At 40.8% G+C, this 13329-nt stretch overlaps 1 protein-coding gene across 1 annotated transcript in view; it reads right to left on the reverse strand.

The window, feature by feature from the left end:
* The window catches only part of EFCAB5 (EF-hand calcium binding domain 5), a gene marked incomplete at its 3' end in the record, with an annotated part of 154977 nt that overhangs the window by 25643 nt on the left and 116005 nt on the right, over positions 1 to 13329 (reverse strand). Inside the window, 3 exon segments of the mRNA XM_080827363.1 lie at positions 2724 to 2952; positions 3436 to 3605; positions 5310 to 5599. Coding sequence (XP_080683489.1) covers positions 2724 to 2952; positions 3436 to 3605; positions 5310 to 5599 — 689 coding nt within the window.

Below are 13329 nucleotides of genomic sequence, written 5' to 3' on the forward strand. Positions count from 1 at the left end.
CTTTTTAAGCTAATTAAGGCATCAATTAGATTATCTTATAAAATTAATGATAATCTATTTCCAACAAATTACTCACCAGTTTTCAAAAAGCAGTGTTCCAGATTCTACTACACAAAAAAGATCTCAAGAAATCAAAGGTGTAAGGAGAGATCTACTGTAAGACCCACATAATTTATTTCCTGATAATCATCCAGTGAAATCTGTGATATGTATCGTCAGAGAACAGAGTCAGAAGAACAAGGTGAAGTTTGAAATGAAGAAAAATATTTAAAAGCCCGGAACTAATGCCAGCCTTGGGCAGATGGGGAGGAGCTCCCTTGATAGGATTTTTATGTGGCTTCTGTCATCAGATGGGTAGTACAGGCTGTGCTCTGTTCCAAGGCCTGCAACATGTCAGATTATACAGTCTTCTCGTAGACATAAAGAGAGCCTGTTCCACAGAGAAGGGAAAGGAAGTCCTTAGAACCCATCTGTTGTCTTGTTGTCAAGAGACTCTAGGATTTCTTTCCATTCAGTTTTCCCTCCCTTCCCCTGTGGTCCTCTGCACAATTCCTTATGTTCCATATATGAGTGAAACCGTATGGTTGTTGTCTTTCTCTGCTTGGCTGATGATGATGATGATGATGATGATGATGATGATAAAAATAGACTCTAGGAACCACAAATTCTTCAAAACTATGTGAATTTTATAATAGGACCCAAGGCGTCTCAGGGTAACCCAGGAGACTTTACCTCCAGGGATTGGAGAGTCTTCTTTTTTTTTCACATAATACTTTATTTTCACAATGTTACTTCATTCTTGGCATGAAATGAAACGAAGTCCCAAACATAAATGGCCAACTACATTGACCTAGAGATTAATGTCACTCCTGAACATGTCTCGGTATTATATTGAAAGCATAAATGTTAACTCCTTACTCTGTGTCAGAGGCACTGTATCGGTTATTATGGGATACAACATCTCCCCCACCCTTGTACTTAGGAGAGCAGCAACAGTGTGTCCCAGAAGCTAAGTAGCACTGTGAGCCCAGGCAGTGTAAGAGAGTCAATTTAAAATTCATTTTGAGGGGCACCTGGGTGGCTCAGTGGGTTAAGCCTCTGCCTTCGGCTCAGGTCATGATCCCAGGGTCCTGGGATCGAGCCCCGCATCAGGCTCTCTGCTCAGCATGGAGCCTGCTTCTCCCCCCTTCCTCTCTGCCTGCCTCTCTGCCTACTTGTGATCTCTGTCTGTCAAATAAATAAATAAAATCTTTTTAAAAAATTCACTTTGACATGTTCTCTAACAAGGCTATCTGTAATTCCCCCACTGATAACTCCATTCTCCTTCATCTTCTTTTGAATATCTTCACATCATTCTTAGATCCAATGAGAGTGAATATTATTTTTTTTAAAGATTTTATTTATTTACTTGACAGACAAAGCTCACAAGTAGGCAGAGAGGCAGGCAGAGAGAGGAGGAAGCAAGCTCCCTGCGGAGCAGAGAGCCCGATGCGGGGCTCGATCCCAGGACCCTGGGATCATGACCTGAGCCGAAGGCAGAGGCTTTAACCCACTGAGCCACTCAGGCACCCCGAGAGTGAATATTATTAAACAGATGTCCAGAGAAAAAGGTTCTACCACGTTCCTCAATTATACATCCAGTAAACAGGAAGAAAAAATTTTATTTATTTATTTTTAAAGACTTTATTATTTATTTGAAAGAGAGAAAGTGTAAGCTGGGAGAGGGGCAGAGGGAAAAGGAGAGAATCTTAAGCAGACTCCACGCTGAGCCTCACATGGGGCTTGATCCCATGACCACAAGATCATGACCCGAACCAAAGCTAAGAGTGGGACGCTCAGTTGACTGAGCCACCCATGTGCCCCAGGAAGAGAAAATTTTAAATCCTGATAAATAAACATAAAGAGCCAGGGGCTTAGAGGGGAATGAGTGATAAAAGCCTAGCCTGGTGGTGGGTATTATTAAGGAGGGCACATATTGCATGGAACACTGGGTGTGATGTATAAACAATGAATCTTGGAACAGTGAAAAAATAAAATAAAGTTTAACTATCCAAAAAAAAAAAAAAAGCCTAGCAAGTTCCTGATTGCTGCTATATCTCAGGCGATCGCCTCCGTAAAGGCTTTCAATCTTCCTTCTTTGCAATTTTTATTCATAAAACCAAATTAAAATGCTTGTAGAAATGGTTCAGCTATTGCCTTAAAAGTACCCATCTTTTCTGTGATCTAATTAGAAAACATGCATACTCAAGACACATTTAGGCTTTTTCATTCATTCTTCATTCTCAAAAATCATAACATCACATCAAACCAAGAGCCATGGGAATGCATTTGTGGTAAGTAAAAGATTTCTAGGTTCCCCTATTAATAAAACATAAATGTGTACATTTTCAAGGCTCCTTCCTACTTTGTGGGTCTTAATTAGTAGTCTAATGATTGGATTTCAGTCCTACAGCATAAAATGCTGTTCCTATGCTTAGTGCAATGGGACACGTATTAGCAATCTCCCCAGAGAGACGGAGGCATAGACGGGCAACTGAGGCTGAGGGTTCTTCCATGTGTAATGGGGAACCTCTCTGAAAACAGATACACACAGTGAACAGGAACAGTAGGATGACACTATCTATATATACAGCTTTACTCTCATCTGGTTTTAGGTTTTGTTTTTAAAAAATATAGGAGAGGCAATCCTACCATTGTTCTTGAAGAATTCCTCCATGACTTACCTGATAGAATCTGATTTCATGAGGTACAAAGATGTTAATTTTGGGGGGATCTTTTAGGGTGTCAACAGCCATGACCCCAAAGATCCTCATATGTGCATCCTGAAGAGGCAGAGCCAGGAATGATCCATTTTGATCACTCTTCTTGACAGAAGTGTTCCAGAAAAAGATGTTCCCATGGTGCTGAACTTGGGGCACATGTATTGGCTTTCCTTCATCCACTACTGTAAAGCTGAGGAATAGGAATATGAAGATGGTAGAAAGGCCCAGGAAAGGCTTTAGATGAAACTGTGCAGGAAATTAGATAAATTCTCCATTTGTAATTATTGGGATTGTATGTCAGAGAAGTGGACTCATGAAATTGCTGGTTTGGAGAGTCTGACTTGAGAAAAAGACTTAAAAAATGAGCTTAGATCATAACAGGGTAAACACAAACAAACAGGATGCTGGAGATATAACTTATAAAGCAGGCAGAATTAATGGTGCTGATGTTGTGAAGCAGAGTCCCAGAGTCCCAGAGCGCCTGGGAGTGAGTGCTAGAAATGGCCAGGTGAAATTACTCAAGACTAACAACCCATCACCTCCCACTCCAGGAGCATTGGTGACCTGAGGCATTTCTCCAGTGGGCAGCTAACTAGGATTTCAATACTCATTTACCTCAGAAAGGGGATTATTTTTTTAGAAGGGTAAAACCAACCTCCTCATAAATTCTTACCTGATTCCCTTCATGTCCCGGTAGAGCACTCTGTTCAGTACAAATGGAGCATCATCTAATGTACAAGCTACGTTTCTCAACAGGACTTGTCCTCTGTCAGGCAGTAGTAGGTTTTCTTCTAAGAGGGAAATGTGAGCACTGATCTTCTTATTCCCATGGGCTTCAGCGTCCTATGGCAAAATGTTTCTGACCATGTATTTGCCAATAGCCAAAGAGCTATTATTTTAATCATGCCTCTTCATTAGCCTGTTTGAGCATCTGACCCCAATAATTACCATTCATGGGCAGTGGGAAAAAGGCTGGCACCACAGCTGTCTCCCAAATCTGAGTCTTAATGAGTGGAATCAATTTATTTTATGTCAACTAAACTGGTTTACTTAAAAAAAAAAATAGGGGGTGCCTGGGTAGCTCAGTTGTTAAGCATCTGCCTTCAGCTTAGGTCATGATCCCAGGGTCCTGGGATTGAGCCCCACATCGGGCTCCTGCTCAGCAGGGAGCCTGCTTCTCCCTCCCCCACTCCCCTTGCTTGTGTTTTCTCTCTCACTGTGTCTCTCTCTGTCAAATAAATAAAATCTTTAAAAAAAATTTCCTCTTACTCAAATTTAGAAGTTTAAAACTTGGATCCCTTTAAACTATAGTCATATTGTCTGGGCTTCAGTTAAAAGTATTTATTTTGGAGGACTAGGGCAAGAATATGGCTTCATTTCACTCATATTTCTTGAGTAGATTTTCACCATCTACTATGAAGTGAATGTAGAAAAAAATGCTCTCAAGGAATTCTTAACATAGTTTGGCTATGACATTTGATTTATGTTGAGAAAAAATTTCTTGGGGCCCCAGATTGCAGACTTTATGCAACTACTCTTTCGAATTCAAATATCTGAAAATTCTCTGTACCTAAGATATTATGATGTTATTAACAACACTATGTGTTAACACATATATTGAGCATGTCTCTAAGTTGGGGACATGAAAGATGCTTTCCTTGATCTTTGTCTCCTCTTTCTATATATTTAGGTCTGCTTTTCTTTTTTTTTTCCCCTCTGCCTTTATTCTGTCTTTTCTACATAAAAGATCTATAGAGTAACTAACAAAAATGTACCACAGATCTCTGAAGCAAGTTGGAGTAATAACTTCTTTTCTAGATCAGTCTTCTGCTCCTGGGCACACTATTTCAAACTACATTGGATAATTCAGCCATTCAGTAAATGAGTCCTTTAAGTGTTGCAGTGTGACTCCAGGTTCCCTGGACTAGTGGAATCTGTGACATATATAGAAGACAGCCATGCTATTTCTGCCTGGGAGGAGCAGCCAGCTGGGAGTCTTGGAGAGGATGGCAAAGCTGTGGGCAGTGGTCCCATCAGAGGCATGTGTTTTAAGTGACACGATTCTGTAAGATTCTATAATAGTATCCGTGTGTTTCTAGGCAGTGCTATGAAATATTGTGTGATGTTGGATCCTCCTTTATAATGACTTTATGATTTAAATAGTAGCTTTTGAAACCAACTCCCAAAGCATCATGCAAGGGAAATGTGGCTTGAAGTGCCTGCACATCTCCTTACGGGTATTTTTCAATATTAGTCTATTTTCTGCTCTAATCTTATTTGACTCTCAGCACAAATGAAATTAGGAATCACAAGACATGATTCTGTCTTTTATACCTTTCCTCTCTACTTCTACGTTCCCAGTCTACAATCCTTCCAGTTGCCTCTTTCCTAGGCTTTGGGTCATTGTGACGTTTGGGAATGAATGCAACCTCTATAGCAGTACCCAGTGATTTTTCAAGAGAATGTCAAGTGCTCCCTGTGCAACCATTGAGCACCACCTACTATGAGGACGTTTCTCCTCTTATATATCACCTTAGGAAAACCTACCTGGGTGAGGGCATTAAAAGTCTCCATGTATACTGGTTCCAAGGACACCCCACTTGTCTCTGCAGCACGTTGGATCTGGTATAGCCACTTCCGTCTGGCACAATTCCTCAAATTCTCAGTATGGCTCCTTTCTAAAGTATTCATCAGAAACTCCACAACACTTTCCAGAACATGATCTTCATTGCCTCTGAGTTCAGATACAACCAATTCTATGTATTTCTGAAACTGTTTTAAAGACAACCTCACTTCTTGGTCAGGGTGTGGCTTTGGAAATTGGATATGTAGTTTGGCTAAAAGACATAAACATAAAACCAAGAACTAATCAAAGGTTCATTCATCTATGGAGGAAATTTTCATTCCTCTTTTATAGCTGACTGAAGCCCCTGACAACTGCTCACTGTGGAAAACCAGGTATCTCAAAGGCATCTCAAAGCCCAACAGAACACCTACAGTGACTTCCTGTATTGAGCTCAAGATATCCTGTGTCATCTTCCCTGTTTCTGTTTTGCTTTTTTAAGAAAACTTTTATTATTTTTAATTATTTTTTATTTTTTGAGAGATTGAGAGGCAGAGAAAGGGAGAGGAGAGTGGGGGGAGGGATAGAGGAAGAGGGAGACAGAGAATCTTAACCAGGCTCCACACCCAGCTGGATGTGGGGTTTGATCTCACAACATTGAGATCATAACCTGAACCAAAATCAGCTGTTGGACGCTTAATCAACTGAGCCACCCTGGTGCCCCTCTCTCTTTTTTTTTTTAACTCTACCACATTCAGCAGTGGGGGAAACACCAGGGTCAACTTTGACTTCTCCTTACTTTTTACCTCCCATATCCAATAGGCCACTTAATCCTATCCTGTCAGCCTTTGGCAATGTATCTTTTTTCCATTTCTCTCCATTCCTATTGCCATAATCCCAAGCCAGTCTTAATCATTTTATACATAATTAGATTACTAAGAGTAAGGCTCAATACATATTTATAAAATTAAATTAAAACACAACTTGTGGGACGCCTGGGTGGCTCAGTTGGTTAAGCCGCTGCCTTCAGCTCGGGTCGTGATCCCAGGGTCCTGGGATCGAGTCCTGCATCGGGCTCCTTGCTTGGCGGGGAGCCTGCTTCTCTCACTGCCTCTGCCTGCCTCTCTGCCTGCTTCCGTGTTCTCTCTCTCTATCTCTGGCAAATAAATAAAATCTTAAAAAAAAAAAAAACACAACTTGTGACCAAAAAAAGCATAATCAGACCTCTAAATACAGGGAACAAACTGATGGTTGCCAGAGGGAAGGTGGATAGGGGAATGGACAGAAAGGGTGAAAGGGAGTGGGAGATACAGACTTCTAGTTGTGGAATGAATAAGTCACAGGAATAAAAGGCATAGCATAGGGAATATAGTTGATGATACTGTAATAGTGCTGTGTGGTGACAGATAGTGGCTACCCTTAAGGTGAGCGTAACATAACGTATGAAGTTGGATCACCACGTTGTACACCTGAAACTAATGTAACATTGCGTGTCAACTATATACAAAACATTTTTTAAAATAAATAAATAACATACAACTAGAATGAACCTCAAAGGCACTAAGTCAAACTTATGGCTTTTATTTTATTTTATTTTTTTAAAAGATTTTATTTACTTACTTGGCAGACAGAGATCACAAGTAGGCAGAGAGGCAGGCAGAGAGAGGGGGGAAGCAGGCTCCCTGCTGAGCAGAGAGCCCAATGTGGGGCTCGATTCCAGGACCCTGGGATCATGACCTGAGCCGAAGGCAGAGGCTTTAACCCACTGAGCCACCCAGGCGCCCCAAACTTATGGCTTTTATTAATCATGGCATTTAAATAATCATAAACACACCCCCCAACTATTCTGAACAATACCTAATAAAAAGATAGCAACAGGCAAAAATGAAACACAACTTGCATCATGCAATTCCCTGGTTCAAAGTCCTACCACACTCAGTGACAGATGACAGCTACACTTGAGGTGAGCATAGCATAATGTATGCAGAAGCTGAATCACTATGTTGTACAACTGAATATAATCACTCCACTATCTCCACTCTACTTATGGTCCTGACCATGACTTGCACACTTCTGCATCCATACCTTTTATTTTTTTTATTTATTTATTTTTTTTTTTAGATTTTATTCATTTATTTGACAGACAGAGATCACAAGCAGGCAAAGAGGCAGAGAGAGAGAGGGGAAAGCAGGCTCCCCACTGAGCAGAGAACCCGATGCGGGGCTCGATCCCAGGACCCTGGGATCATGACCTGAGCCGAAGGCAGAGGCTTTAACCCACTGAGCCACCCAGGTGCCCCTGGGACTTACTTTTTTATTCCACATCATGCTACCAAATCCACCCATGTTGTTCTTCTGGCTGGGACTCATTCATTTCCACCACTACATAGTATGTCATTTTGTGAGCCTACTGCCATGGGTTTATTCTCCTGTCCGTGGGCATGCAGGCTGTCTCCAGGGTTTGCCCTTATGAGCAGTGCTGTGACCATTTTTATACATGTCTCCTGGAGCACATGTGTAAGTTTCCTTGACACTTATTATAAACTATATGTTATATATTATTATAAATAATAGGGTATGTGCCCTTCTCATTTAAATTTTAAATTTCAAAATCTCTCCTTCCTGAAGAAGTCTTCTACCACAATTTCTCCTTCCCTTGGAAGACAAGCCGCCATTCTTTTTTTTTTTTTTTTCAATTAACACATAATGAATGTATTATTTGTTTCAGGGGTACAGGTCTGTGACTCATCAGTCTTACATAATTCATAGCCCTCACCACAGCACATACCCTCTCCAGTGTCCATCCCCCAGCCACCCCATCCCTTCCACCCCACCCCCTCCCAGCAACCCTCAGTTTGTTTCTTGAGATTAAGAGTCTCTTATGCTTTTCTCCCTCTCTGGTTTCATATTGTTTCATTTTTCCCTCCCTTCCCCTATGATCCTCCGTTTTGTTTCTCAAATTCCTCATATCAGAGAGATCATATGATAATTGTCTTTCTCCGATTGATTTCTTTCACTTAGCGTAATACCCTCTTGCTCCATCCACGTTGCAAATGGCGAGATTTCATTTCTTTTGATGGCTGCATAGTATTCCATTTGTGTGTGTGTGTGTGTGTGTGTGTGTGTGTGTGTGTGTGTGTATACCGCATCTTCTTTATTCATTCATCTGTTGATGGACATCTAGGCTCTTTCTATCATTTTGCTATTGTGGACATGACAAGCTGCCATTCTGTATCAGTCCCAATTTTCCCTCTGCCCTTAAGAAAATATAAAAATATTTTATAAATAAAATATCTTCTTTTGTTTATAAAATAAAAATTTATAAATTTTATTTATAAATAAATAAAAATTATTTATCTGACATTATTATATGTCAGATAAATAATTTGACAATTAACAGATACTGCCTGGTATGTTTAGTCATCTTATCAATGAAAGCTTCTCATTTTTATAGTTGGGCTTTTGTTGATTATTGCTCTTGAACATCCACACTCATCTTTCTCCTGTTGCCTGTATCCCAAATTTTACTTTGGGAGAAACTACTCCACTCTCATCTCCCTTTGTGTGTTTGGATGGGATTTCACTCGTGGTTCGAGAGATGCAGCAGGCATCGTGGGCCTAAACCAGTCAGGACATTCTATTCCCTCAGCTAGAGTGGTTGGTTGAGTCCAATGCTAGACCCTTTGCTTGAATTATTAGGAAGAGGACATTTTCCTTTTTACTCCCACTGGACTTGAATAAACCTGTGAGGCTGTGAGACTGGACCTGGTCCCCACAAGTGGAAAGGCTGTATGAAAATGGAGTCAAAACATAGAAAAGAAGAGAGGTGCCTGGGTGGCTCAGTGGGTTAAAGCCTCTGCCTTCGGCTCAGGTCATGATCCTAGGGTCCTGGGATCAAGCCCGGCATCAGGCTCTCTGCTCAGCAGGGAGCCTGCTTCCCTTCCTCTCTCTCTGCCTGCCTCTCTGCCGACTTGTGATCTGTCTGTCTGTCAAATAAATAAGTAAAATCTAAAAGAAAAAACATAGAAAAGAGGAGGATCAGACTGAAAAAGACAAAAAGAAAGAAGCAGACACTTGTCCTAACGCCATTGTTTGAACTCCCAAATCTAGCTGTGTCCTGAAATTGCCCTGGACTTTTCCGTCATATGAACCAATAAAGCCTTTTTTCATTTAACCACTCTGGGCTGAGTTTTCTATTACTTGGACTCAAAGGGTCCTGACTGAGATAGTCTTGAATTAAATTAGAAGGAACTTGTGGGTTCTTTCTCTTCCATATCTTCTTCCTCTTCTCCTTTTATTCCTTTCCCTTCTTGAACAATTAAGTCCTAAGCCATTGGTGGGGCAAGACAAGGTAAGCATCTGCTCCTGATCAAAGCAAGCCATGGTGGCCCAGAGTGGGGTATCTGAATCCAGTTGGGTAGGGAAGGCATTGTTCAGGAAGTGACTTGGCAGGTGAAGACGTTACCCATGAAGACTGGCAATCTTCAGCCTATCTGAGTGGAGAGTGTGGCCCTGCAGAGGCTGTTTAGCTTGGAGTATCAGAACCCAAGCTGGAAGAAAAGGATATCCACATGGGATATTTAGGCCTGAGCAGAGTGAAAAGGGCATCCAAATGGAGGGACAGCTTGACTTGAAGTCAGAACCTAAACAGAGTGTGGAGGGTATCCATGTGGAGAGACAGTTCGGCATGGGGAATCAGGGTCCAAGAAAAAGGAAGAGGACTTCCAGGTAGGAGGTTAGCTCAGCATAAGGAATCAGAAGCCTGAGTAGACTGAGGAGAGCATCTATGTGAAAAGATGGCTTGTCACAGAATGTCAGAACCTAAGGGATGTGTGAAGGACATTCAGGTGGAAGGAGGATCCGGTATGGGATGTCAGAGTCTGAGCAGAGTAAGGAGGGGAACTGTGGGAAGGGAGATTAATACAGGATGTTGGAACTTAAGTGTAGTAAGAAGGAAAACACATCAGTGTCGGGGAGAGGACAGTGGGGTGAGAGATTAGTTCCATATAGGGGATTGATGAAATAGATAGATAGATGATAGATGTATAGATAAAACAAGAGAGACGGGAGCTACAAAAAAGGGAGAAAACTAGAATGAACCCTGTTACTATTTTGGCCTAAGAAGTATGGTTGTGAACTTATGGTTTTTAATATTGATAGATATTTAGGGTTCCTGGGTGACTCAGTGGGTTAAGCCTCTGCTTTCAGCTCAGGTCATGATCTCAGAGTCCTGGGATTAAGGCCCGCATCAGGCTCTCTGTTCGGCAGGGAGCCTGCTTCCCCCTCTCTCTGCCTGCCTCTCTGCCTCCTTGTGACTTCTCTCTCTCTCAAATAAATAAATAAAATCTTTTTTAAAATATTAATAGATATTTATAGAGATATGTACCGATGTGAATGTTTACATACACGCACGCACACCCACACAGGCACACACACACATACATTCCCCAAGAGAAACTTGGGAGCAGTGACCTGGGAGAAATAAGCATGTGTAGAACCAAGATCTTGGCCTCTAAATACCCTTCTCTACTAAGAGAACCAGGGTTCCTTGGAGAAATTTGTGATTCCTGGGTGGGCGCAGGGAAAGTATAAGATGAATCTAGAAGATCTCATTGTGCAAAGCAGGGAGGGGCTCAAAGCATGACAGATACATGTGAAAAGGACAGAGGAAACCTTCTGGCAGTTTCTTAGATAACTAAAAATACCCCGACCCTAGAGCCCAGAAATCCTACTCCTCGGTATTTATTAAAGAGAAATAAAAACATATATCCACACAAAAGGTTTGTACAAGATTGCTTATAGCATCTTTATTCACAATAGCCAAGAACAGGCAACAGTCTAAATGTCTATCAGTTGGAGAATGGACTAACAAACTGTAGTATATTCATATAATGGAATACTATTCAGAAAAAAAAAGGAAATTGTTGGTATGTATAACAACGTGTAAGAATCTCAAAAAAAAAGGTATGCTGAGTCAAAGAAGCCTTATGCAAACGTGTACATACAAATGATTCCATAAATATGGATTATATGGATTAGAAGGGATAAAACATATCTATAGTGGAAAACAACCAGAAGAATGGTTGTCCTAGTAATTTGGTGATGGAGAATGCATAAGAAAGAGGCATGAGGGAACTTTGTGTTCTATGTCTTAATAGGGGTATTGGATGCACAAGTTATGCTTTGCCAAAACTCAGTGAATGTACACTTAAAAATTGTGTGTTTTGTCATGTGTAATTTTACCTTAAAGGAAAAAAAAAACTGTTAACATATATCAAACTCTAATTAAAGATACACATGCTGAAGTGTTTAGGGAGGAATGTATTGATGTTTGCAGTTTCTTTTGAAATGTATCAAAAATAAGAGAAATAGAAGGAAGGACACAGGGATAAAGAGATGAATAAATAGATACTTTTTGAAGTGTAGTAAAATGTTAATAGACGACTCTAGGAGATGTGTATATAGGTGCTCACTGTAAAATACTTTGAGCTTTGCTGTATGTCTGAAAAATTTTTGAAAGATTTTTGAGAGAGCGAGAACAAGCGAGCACATGAGTGAGGGGAGGGGCAGAGGGAGAGATTGAGCAGACTGTGCGGACCCTGGCAGGGGGCTCAATCTCACAACCCTGAGATCCTGACCTGAGCCAAAAACAAGAGTCAAATGCTTAACCAACTAAGCCACCCAGGTGCCCCTGATATTTTTCATAATAGACTATAGGAGGGGGGCACCTGGGTGGCTCCGTTGGTTAAGTGTCTGCCTTTGGCTCAGGTCAGGATCCCAGGGTCCTGGGCTTGAGCCCCGCATGCGGCTCCCTGCTCCGCAGGAAGCCTGCTTTCTTCCTCTCCCTCTGCTATTCCCGCTGCTTGTGCTCTCTGGCTCTCTCTAGCTCTCTGTCATATAAATAAATAACATCTTAAAAACAACAACAACAACAGTGTTGGAGGGAAGAGGAGGGCATGGCCAGACTGAAAGGACTCCCAATCGGTCAAATCTGGGACAATAGGAACATTAAAATAAATAGTGATAGTGTTGGATCACAGCCTATTGGGTAAGATAGGAAACCATGAATACATATTGTTATAATAAATGAACAAAAAGTTTGGCAAGAAAGGGAATGATTTTGGGGGGCCTGCCTGGTTCAGTCGGTAGAGCATTCAACTTGATCTTGGGGTTGTGAGTTCAAGCACCACACTGGGTGCAGGGACTTAAAAATACTTAAAAGAATATTTAAAAATTTACTTAAAAATAAAATCTTAGAAAAGGGGGATATCTCTATGGTTTCAAAGTACAACCACAAAAAACTTGTTAATTACAAAGGGAAAAAGTAATTTTTAAATGGTAGGGACTGACAGATACCATTTTTAAAAAATTCCAGTGTAGTTAACATAGTTATATTAGTTTCAGGTGTACAATAGAGTGATTCAACAATTCCATATGTTACTCAGGGCTCATCAAGATAAGTGTACTCCTAGTGTGTAAACCTGGCAATTCACAGACCTGTACCCCTGGGGATAAAAATACATTATATGTTTATTAAAAAAAAAGATAAGTGTATTCTTTAATCCCCTTCACCTATTTCCTCCATCCCCTCACCCACCTCCCTTCTGCTAACCATCCGTTTGTTATCTATAGTCAAGAATCTGCTTTTTGATTCATTTCTCCCCCACCCCTTTGTTTTGTTTCTTAAATTCCACAGATGAGTGAAATCATATGGTATTTGTCTTTCTCTGGCTGGCCTATTTCACTTAGCATAATACTCTCTAACTCCACCCATGTTGTTGCAAATGGCAAGATTCCATTCTTTTTTATGTCTGAATAATATTCCATTGTATGTATGTGTGTGTGTATATATATCCCATCTTCTTTATCCATACATCTATCAGTGGACATTTGGTTTGCTTCCATAGTTTGGCTATTGTAAATGGTGCTGCAATAAACATAGGGGTGCATATATCTTTTTGAACTAGTGTTTTTGTATTATTTGGGTAAATACCCAGCAGAGTG

Source organism: Martes martes, assembly GCF_963455335.1.
Source record: "Martes martes genome assembly, chromosome: 16".
Lineage (NCBI taxonomy): Eukaryota > Metazoa > Chordata > Mammalia > Carnivora > Mustelidae > Martes > Martes martes.